This window comes from Dipteris shenzhenensis, chromosome 19 (genome assembly GCF_047967505.1).
Source record: "Dipteris shenzhenensis isolate YYH24624 ecotype China chromosome 19, Dip_SZ_1.0, whole genome shotgun sequence".
In the NCBI taxonomy this organism is placed as follows: Eukaryota; Viridiplantae; Streptophyta; class Polypodiopsida; order Gleicheniales; family Dipteridaceae; genus Dipteris; species Dipteris shenzhenensis.
Window position 1 is genome coordinate 17,400,545 of NC_141614.1, and position 10,728 is coordinate 17,411,272.

Below are 10,728 nucleotides of genomic sequence, written 5' to 3' on the forward strand. Positions count from 1 at the left end.
TACCCTAATGAATGTTTCCCTTCCCTTAAAAAGTGCACCCACGAGAGAGAGAGAGAGAGAGAGAGAGAGAGAGAGAGAGAGAGAGAGAGGTTTTGCTGAAATGAAATGAACACCTTAATAAGACAGAGAGAGAGAGAGAGAGAGAGAGATGAAATGGAATGTTTGTCAAGCCACTTTGCTTCATAATGTCAACTATAAACTGACTCTTTTAGTTTCTTAGCCATGAATACCCTAATGAATGTTTCCCTTCCCTTAAGAAGTGCACCCACGATAATGAATGTTTCCCTTCCCTTAAGAAGTGCACCCACGAGAGAGAGAGAATGAAATGAACATCCTATAAAAGAGAGAGAGAGAGATGAAATGTTCTATCAATGTCTTAATGTCCAGACAGGATATAAGGACACCATGATCTCTTCCTGCAGCTCTAAATGCTGCACCACCCATCCTGGATTACAATCCTTTACGAGACACTTTCCTAACTCCAAACGACGACACACCAGACAGAGCAACACATGATTTCTTCCTGTAGCTCTAAATAGCTGCGCCATCTTCCTGGATTACTTATCCTTTAAGAAACCAAGAAACACACACAATAGTCAACAGTAGGTTACATAAGGCTGCAAATTATGAATGTTGATCGCACTCATAGTTGCTAGGGCACCTTGCATGGCTCTTGTGAATAGTTTACAGATCATTTCCCCTCAGCCGGTGTTGCTCTGTTGGCCGATTCCAACCTCTAGGAACTTACTATCATCTGTTCATGCTTGGGAATTCCATCTTGAACGTAGGCTTTGCCTCCATGAACGAGCATGGGCTAAAAGCTTTTCTGCGGAAAGCTATTTCTACGGCCCACATCTTATCCAAATTTGTTGCAGTAGCTCCTCTATCACCCCACGTGTTTACCATTTAATTGGCTAATACATTAAATCTGCTTCTATTTCTAAAGGAAGCTCATTCCTGCTTCTGGGGGGATTCAAAGGTCCAATGAGTCAAGATTCTCAACCTTTGAAAGCCAAATTCATTGGACAGAAAATTATATTATTATCCTCCACGCTCTGACATATGTTACCAGTTCGGTGGGATGTTGAAGCAAACTGAACAACCAGAAACTTTGGGAAATTTCCCTGTAGTTTCTCAGGGTAATAGACCTTGAAAGCCAAAATCACTGGACAGAAAACTACATTATTATTCTCCAGATATGTTATAATCAAGCTCGGTGGCAAGTTGCTGATGTGGTGAGAAAAAAGGAGGACAACCGATAACTTTGGGGAATTTTTCTATGACAGGACAAAGGCACCGGAGAGTTTCTCAGTGGATACACCACAAACTTCAAGCCCAGCAGGTGAGACAACACTTTAAAACTGGAAAGTTATACTTGCAAACTACTGATTACATCTTTTCTCACATCCTGTCGAAAGTAAGAAAATAATTTAGGCAGGGGGTTAAATATAAGGAAAGCAAGAAACGCGAAATTAAAGGCGGTCACACTCCAGATAGGGGGAACTCCCATTAAGAAAGGTTTCCTTTTCCTCGCTTGCCTGTAAAACTCTTTCCTCTGTTCCTCGGAATCGAAACTCTCCGGAGGCCATTGCAGACCTCTGGCAAGGAAAGGTGCACGAGGGACGTGCCACGGCGCCTTGTTCTGCCAGGAGGTTTCCTGCCTTCCAAGCCGCTGAATGGTTCCACAGAACTGGACGAATCGATCGATAGCTTCTCTGACGTCTTCAATGTCTAACAGAGGAGGAGGGCGCAAGCCCTGGTCTTCCTGAGGACCCAATTGGCTGTGAGCTGAAGAAGAGGAGGAAGGGGGGTAGAGAGGGAGCTGCCCATCGTGAAAATTCGAATAAGAAGAGATGGGTGGCACACGCCCATCTTGACCTGAAGGGACGTGAGATCCAGAGTCGGAGAGGGAAGGTCCAATGGAGCCGATACCGAAGAAGGAAGTGGAGGGATGGGGGGGAGAGGAGATGGGGGAGTGGTGGGAGGTTTTGGGGAGGAGGCCGAGGGCTGATCGGACGAAAGTTCGAACGTCTTCGATGTCCAAGAGAGGCTTCGGGGGAGGAGAAGGAGAAGGGGGTTGTTTGAAGAGCTGCAGGGAGCGCTGGAAAGGGTTGAGCTGCTGCGTAGACGCCATAGCCAAGAGCTTGTGAGAGCTCCTCCACAGGAAGAAGATGATCAACAGGAAGCAGCTTGTGAGAGAGGCTCTTTGCTAAACAGGAAGAAAATGACTTCTTGCAACAAGGTGAAGAAGATTATCAGCAGGAAGCAGCTTCTGCTCAACAGGAAGAAAATGACTTCTTGCAACAGGAAGACGCCATACCCAAGAGCTTGTGAGAGCTCCACAGGAAGAAGATGATCAACAGGAAGCAGCTTCTGAGAGCTTGGAAGAAATGACTTTTTGAAGCTAAGTTGAATACTATTCATTTGGCCTGCCCCCAAGTGTATATAGAATTTAATGGAATTTTTTGGCCTGCCCTCGTAGCAACCCTCTAGTTTTGGCAAAGCCAAAAATCATAATTTATTAATTTTGAGAAATTGCAATCGAATCAGTTAACTCCATTTTGCATGCCACCTCTTTTTTGCATGCCACGTCTCGTTTGTCCCCGTTGATGCATGTGGCTGATGCATGTGATTGGTTGTTTTGTGTCTATTTATGCTATGCAGTTGTTTGTCGATTTGATGGAGGAATTGGAGTTCGTTCAGCCTTAATTGGTTCGCAGAATTTGTGGTGTGGGTCATTAGACGTCCATGCTGGATTCTGACCTGCAATCCTCTAAGTTACGACGGCGGTGAGGTGATTCATGGCGATGCTTGCAGTCGGGATGTGGAGTGCGCACCCTAGAAGATCGATTGATCGAATTGCGATCCTTGCAGAGGCAATGTGGAGTCCGCACTGAGAAGAACGATTGCCTTCTACGGTAATCAATAGCTTGGAGAGAAATTAACAATAGTTTGGAGGGAATGAAGATGAGTTTGCTACTCTAGGGCGTTCATCAGAGCCAAACGGCGGAATTGTTGTCGCTCATTCTCGAAGTAGATACTGTATTCAATGGCGAATATTTGGTTCAGAAGTTGAAGGTCCGTCCTACGTTTCGTTCTTTGTTCTATGCTGATGTATGCTTTGCCTATTTAAGCACACCGTTGGTGCTAGCGAATATTGCACTTCTCCTTTGCTTTTATCAGTCATTCTCTGTTTCTTCTATGGAAGTGTCGGTTGAATATATTGACACCACTGACAGTGGAGCCTTCGTCAAAGGTGATACGATTGCTCTTGCTTTTCAATGAACATCCTTCAATTTCTTACTACGTATTCTTCTGTAGTCGTGCGAAGGATCTGAGCCTTGCGAAGGCTTGTCTCACACGACGTTTTGTACTTCTCTGATCGATTTCTTCATGTAGGTCTTGCAAAGGCTTGTTCTCAAATAATGGACTCACCTTTCACCCGTGACGCAAGTAAAGCTTCAATGCAACAGATGGTTGAAAAACAAAGTAGAGCGAAGGAGATCGAAGAAGTAGGTTGATACGATACCTTTTTTGCTTTTCTGTAGCTTTGCAGGTAGTGCGAATTCGTTTGTTAAACAATAGAACTTGAGACGATCTGTTTTTTCCCACCTCGTGTTCTGCATGCAGCGTGCGCGTTCTTCATGTTGAATTTTTGCTTTAGTTTGATAGTTTAGTCGATCGCAACGAATGTCTACTATGGTCATCGTTATGCGATAAGTGTTTGTTTGTGTTTGTGTTTGTGTTGGAAAGACAGTTTGTGGTAGCGTAGTATTCGATCTTCAATTGGCCTCTGCGTCGCTAAACGATCTCGTACCTCTGCTAGTAAATTTACGGTAGTGAAATGCGATTTCATTGTGTTTGTTAGTGTTTTTCTTCGGGCCTTCATTTCTGGTAGCTTTCTTACGCTGCCGCCACTCTCTTCTTTGCACTTCCTCCTACATTGCTACTAGTCGTGGTAGGTCTTCAGCAACCTTTCATTTTACGCTTGCTATTAGCAACAATTGTATGGAGCCCTTTTGTTTTACCATGGTTTAATTGTGCTGTACTGTAACGCGAAGTATCACAGTGTATAATTTTTGTTGTTTCACTTCTACAGCGTGTAAAACGAGCAGAGACTCTACATGACAAACAAATGACTTATAGAGTCCACCTTTTCTTTTTCCATCCCACTTCTATTCTATTTTGGGTTATTATGAACCTTAGTTATTTCATGATGATTTGGGTTACAATGTTGTGAGATATAAATTACTTAGAACGTGATATTTTTCATTGGCTTTGCATAATTTAAATACTACTGTTTTTTTTTAATTTACCATAATTTTTTGCAGCAAGAATAGCCATATCCACATGCTCATATGTGGAGAAAACATCATCCCCACCTAGTCCTAAAGCAAATGCATTTCTACTTGCATCCCCAAGTAGACCCCCTAAAGAAAATCTCTTGAAGAATTCTCCAATTAAAAAGGCACCATGATGCGCACTTAAGAATTCTTTCCAAGAGGTGGCACAAGAGGCGTACACCCAAGGTAACCATTATTTTAATTTAGAATATTACATTAAAAATGGCACCACATGATTAGTTTTCCTTAAAGTTTTGTTTTGTTGTATTCAATGAAAAGGCTTATACAAGAGAATCCAGAGTATGTAAATTTTAAGTCAACTATTACATCTTGTGTACAACGTGCAAGCAAACCTTTGCACATGAGCTGTTGTGTCGAGAAGAATGACCCACCCAAAAAAGGACCATCTAAAGTGATCAACATTGATTCTGATTGAACAATCAATGGATTAAAATCTGTGTTTATTATCTTTTATTGGAACATATTATGTATTGTTGAGAAGACCCTATGTTTGAATTATTTTCAATTTAAATAATATTGGCATTTGAATTTGTTTTGCAAAACCATTTCATGATACATGAATTACATTATATGCAATTAGAAAGATGTTTTTGCTATTGCTTACAATGCATTACCACATAACTTTCCATGTACTGCAAAAGCCATTGTGCCATCAAAAGAAAACTTTGTAGGGGGTGGTAATACTTTGGTGTCTCTAGGAATTACGCAAGTATTTGATTGTGCCCCGTATAGGTTTGTCTTTGAGGGAAAAATTCTTTGCAAATATGGCACTTATAGGTCCTCAATCCTAAGTACACCGTAACAGATAAATTTTGTTCACATACAGTAACCTTGCTCATTCCATCTACATACATTCACCAATTTGTCAACTTCTTGCAAATTGGTGAATTTGATAGAATAGAGGGTGCAACTGTTGTGGCAAAAGGTCTAACTGAAGGTGGGACTTCTAAGTTCTCTCTACTTGTTGATGCTACTACTTGTATCATTAGAGGAGAACCCTTTGAAGATAACCTTCGTTTAGAGCCCGATCACTTCATTCGCACATATGTGGCTAGGGCTGCAGTAAATATCAACTTTGGAAAATTGTCAATCTCTAATGTTATGGGGATGCTTGCAATAGTTATTATCAAAGTTGCAAGTGATGAGGGAATGGCAGACTAAATCATAGTTGCTGATGGACCAAGAGATGAAGACAGAGCTGCTATAAGTTAACTCTTTTATTGAGGTTTCTTTGCTATTTACTTTTTTGGGTAAAGCCATGTATCCAAAAGAAGATAATCCTAAAGTTTGTTATATAGTTGTCTTTTGTGAAGGAAAGAAAATCCACTCTTACTCAACTAGTCCAAGAGTTCAATGAAGAAGGAGTTGTTATGTACATCTTGAAGAATGTATCATTCTTAAAGGCAAAGGGAACAATTTGTGTCTTCAATTTCACCATCTTGGCGGAGGTTCCAGAAGGACCAACCAAAGATGACCTTAAGCAAGCTTTTGTTAGCCAAGTGGCTCGTCTTGGCTATGGAACACAGGTGACAACATTTGAACTTAAGTCCATTTGCATAAAAATCTTGGTAATCTTGTCTTGTTTTTGTTTTAGGTCTTTGGTACTCTTCACGTCACCAATGTCAATGCTGATTTGCTTGAATACATATGTGAGGTTTGTGGCGGAGTTCGTGTGAGCTGAGATCTTCTTTGACCCTACTGCTTCTCTTGCAAGAGTGCTCAAGCCATTGCCCAAATCCCTTCATTGACAGCAAAGATAGTTCAACGTGATGGAGAACAAGTTCCTATGCATATTCGTGCACCCTCTATGTTGACATTGTGCTTTGCCTAGGAGTTCCTTTTATAGAACTTTATGATCAAGATCTCATGATGGCTTGAAGCAAGCTTAGAACTATCAAACCTACTGGAAGCTTTACAGTAAATAGTTCGGGTTTCATTATTGCATTTCAAGCAAATGTATGATGTATGATTCTTTTCAAAATGCATATCCTCGACTTTTGTGTTATGCAAACTATTCAATGATTTGACATTACTTTCATCATTTTTCATTTGAAATTGTTAGTTTATCTTGGCTTACAGTTATTAGTGGCACAACATGAATACTTTTGAATGTCTTCAACAGAAGCAAGTAAGGATAAATGAAGATTTTACATGTAATAACCCAATGAACACAAACACACTTACTTGCCTTCTCCAATTCTACCCTTCTCTAACTTATGAACAATTACTAACTACACTTTGTGAGAACATTTGCTTGACTTCTATAGCAAGAAATACACCATGGCACAAGTTGAGTATGCACAATAATGATGTAGTTCATAATAAAGCAAAACATACAAAACTTAGTAGAAAACTCTTCAACACTCATTGTAGATATACTTGAACGTGATCATGCCATCTTTGGAACATCGTTCGCTTTGATATGCTATGATGGAATAAAGTTGGGAAAGAAAATTATTATAGGGAAAGCAAAACAAGCGCTTACCAAAGCCTTACTTTTAGATGAGTCAATGGACATTTCTAGAGTTATTCCACTATGTCATATTTCTAGAGTTATTGCACTATGTCATCTCAAACACAAACATACGTACAATGTATGGATGGAAAAAGATGAAAACTTGTTGCACACTCTTATTCTACAAAATTCAACACTATGTGCAAAAGATATAGCATTGTTGCTTCATAGCAATGTTTTGGAGAGTAGGTACTCCCTACAAGCAACTCTCAACAAAATATACAAAATAAAAAAATCTATATTTTCAAATACTACTATTGCAACGAAAGTACTAATTCCAACCCCAAGTATGATTGCTCAAACTTGTGAACGTAAATAAAAGCGAAATTGAATAACTCCACAAGAACACTATGCACATAAAATATTAGATACTCCAAGCCACCCATGCATTTGTTGTGGATCATTGAAATTTAAATGCAAATTGTGTAAAGTAAAGGAAAAACAAAATATTTTCTTGAAAACCAATGAGGAAACGAACCAAGCTAACTCAACGTGAATCCGTCGAGCAAAAGGCTAGCCATGGAAGAGGCAGCTCACGAGCTGAACCAACAAGTAGATAATTAAGAGACTGAACCATAAAGAGCCAGCTTAAGCAAGAAAGAAGCGAACCATCACATAGCTATCATGAGTTTGAAAAGAAACGAAGAGCTAGGATGCAATAGGCAGAGTGTGGGTGCATGATAGTAGCTAAAAAGTGAAAGTACCATGAAGTAGAAGGGTGTAGGTTGACACCACAACGATGAGAGAGAATAGCAACCAGAGCAATGTCATCAACTAAGCATGCAACTCGTCAAGTAGAAAGGTCCGGATTGGCTAGTCATGAAGGCGACTGCCCGAACTGCTAAGCATGCAGTTTTGGAGCAGACACCAAGTTACAAACGAAGGTAAGCGTGAAGCAAAGGGAGTGAGAAGGCGACCAAAGCAAGTATAAGTTTCTAAAAGTGCTCAGGCCATAAGCCAAAAGACAAGCAAGAAGAGCTATCAGAATGCATGTGTATGTGTGAACTAGTATATATATATATATATATATATATAAAGTGCACCATAAAATTACCAAAATATAAACGAAGGAAGAAGGATTGTAAAAGTGTGTCTTTGAGAGAGAAAAATAATATGTGAGTGTGTAATCAAAACCAAAAGATGGTGGAGACCATAGAGGTTATCAAAAAAACCGGAGAGAGATTAAGGCCTATAACTAAAAGAAGTCATTAATAATAAGGGGTATGTATTAAGCTTTGAGGGCAAGGAAACAAAAGGGGGGGTTATTCAAAAAAGGAAAAGAGATGCCCCTATATTAGTAAAAAGAATCTATAGGGTATTCACAAGGTCTAAGTAAAATTTAAAAAAGGTTCAAACAATAAAACACATATAAAAGCTCAACATGAATTAAAGCCGAAAAGAAACATCATCTTGTTAGAATATTCAGCGTGTTCCCATCAAAATGTTCATATGAGTCTTTTATAAAGTGTGTGTGTGTGTGTGTGTGTGAACCAAAAAAAGACCACCAATTAAAAAACGTTACCACCGTCCAAGGAGGTTATAAAAGCAACGTGGTAGAAACCAAAAAATATCATTCTTTAAAAATTAAACATTATCATTAGAAAGATAAATTAAATGATTGGGGGGGAAACATACTAGGGCAATTTATGTAGCCATCAAGAGTGCATGCATGTGTGAGACATGGAAAGTGTGTGTGTGTGTGTGTGTGGAAGACTTGACAACACCCCTTTGCATAGTGAAATGACCAGAGAGTGAAGCTGGAGAATGGAATAGAAAGAGAAACTTATTGCATTGAAGGAAAAGTATTTGAACAAGTAGGTGAACCCCTAAAAGTTGGCAAGCTGTGGGCAATTTGTATAAATGATTTTCACAACTGCATAAAAGTAAAGCTTGGGTAAGTCCTAGCAAGCATCACTTTTATTGAAGAGGGGAGACACATACCTACCGCCATCCAACTCACTTAAACCTTGGTTGGGAAGACAAGTGTCATAAACACCCCTCCCTTGTTATCAATGTCACAATAAAAATGAGAACTTAACCATAGACTTAACAAGCTTGATGTATTTTTGGGACCGAGAGGTTGCTTAGAGTAATAATGAATTTTAGGGATGAGAGGGGGTTAGGACAAAAGTAATGAATTTGGAAACCTTATGGAGGGAGAAAGAATGGTAAGCAAGAAAAAAAAGGGTTTAATGAATTCAGTGCGGGAGTATGCGAAAAATTATGAAAAATGAATTTTAGAAAAAGAAAGGGTAGAAAAAATTAAAGATTAAATTTTTTGAAAGGATAAGAACAAAAAATGAGTGCAAGGTGAAATTATTAAGACTATGGGGAGTGTGGTAAGGGATAGATTAGTCATTAGAGCAGTTGGGGTTAACAAACTGGAAGGGTTAGAAAGGTTAGGAGAATGAAGTATTAGTAAGGGGAGGGAACAAAGTTGAAAAAACAAAATAAGAAGAACTAAATTAGAGTTTCCAAATAAAGATTATATATCTATAGAGACCTATAGAGAAGGGGAAAACAGATAGAGAGAGATAATTAGAGAGGGGGCGAAAGTATAGAGAGACCTATAGAGAGGGGGGAGAATTTTTTTTAATAGAGATAGAGAGTAAACGAGAGGTAAAGGGGGTGGGGGGAAAGAAACGAATAGTTTGAGAAGGTAAAAAAAGGCCATGGGGGGTTTGTTAAGTAAAGAGTGATAAATAGATAGAAATAAAGGAGGGGGTGGGGGGGTGTTAGGTAAAAAGAAAGAAATAAAGGAGACCGGGGAGGGGGATCATTTTAAATTAGAGCAATAGAGCATAAAAGGTATGAAAGGAGGTCAACACGACCTCTAAAACCATGAGTAGCAAGGAATACACGCACAAGAAGGAGTGCAAAGTTTGAGACAAATGAGTACGAGCATCGAGATTTTTAATGCAAAAATCAAGGTGTTGAGGGCGAACGTCGAGGTGGATCGAGAAGCACGGCAATGTCAATGGCAATTGCCGAGATAGAGCAAAGAGCAGAAGAGCAGGAAGTGGTCGTGAGTACACAGGTAGCCACACATTACAACCGAGGTGGCACAACAGAGAGGATGAAGAGGCCAGAACAGGCGGTGAAGGTAGCAGTGCGGAGGAAATTATCAGCAAGGTAGGTAAAAACAGCAAGGCGATGTTGACGGGGTCTGTGGGGAATCGAGGTTGGGGGGGGGGGGGAAGGGGGGGATTGATAGGAGCTAGTAGAGTATTATAATGAGAGGTGTAAATGGTGAGAAAGATAGGAAAGAGGGGGGTTTAAATAAGGTTGAGGGAAGAGGTCAGGGAAGTTTGTCAGTCCAGTCAAATGAGGAGTCAGGGTAGTCAGACAACATGCGGAGGTAAGTTGGCAAGATAGGAATTAGTTTGGGGTAGTTGGGGAAAGGTTAGAGTAAGAGTTGGTTAGGGAGAGAAGGGGGGTTTAGTTAGTGAGAGCAAAGTTAGGAAAAAGTAAATAAATTAAAAATAAAAAATCCGAGTGGGAGTCATCATAAGTACCCACATTCATATTAGTACACTGTCTAAAAGAGAAAAAGGGCCAAAAGTAATCTCCAACAAGTAATTCGTTCCCACATTACAATAGGTTCAGATAATCTGCCACAACATACTCCTCGAAGTTGCCAACGTCATACTTAATGTCCATCAAATCATGCCAAAGTTTATCTAATGCAAATCCGATGGAGAGGTATGCCGACTCACCTGGCACCATCACAACCAACTAAAAGTTAGAACAATTCATTCAAGCTGTGGTAGGCAAGCTTCAATGCCGGCACACAGTTGTTATCCATGTCACCCTATCTAAAGTAGCATAATCAAATCTTGGCATTCTACT

At 39.9% G+C, this 10,728-nt stretch overlaps 1 protein-coding gene across 1 annotated transcript; it reads right to left on the bottom strand.

Annotated features, from left to right (window-relative positions):
* Positions 1-1,037: 1,037 nt before the first annotated feature.
* On the bottom strand, positions 1,038-2,385 carry LOC147890162 (uncharacterized). The gene has a single exon (XM_087390967.1). It carries the CDS (start codon positions 2,132-2,134, stop codon positions 1,370-1,372), a length of 765 nt encoding a protein of 254 aa, XP_087247093.1. The 5' UTR covers positions 2,135-2,385; the 3' UTR covers positions 1,038-1,369.
* Positions 2,386-10,728: the final 8,343 nt, after the last annotated feature.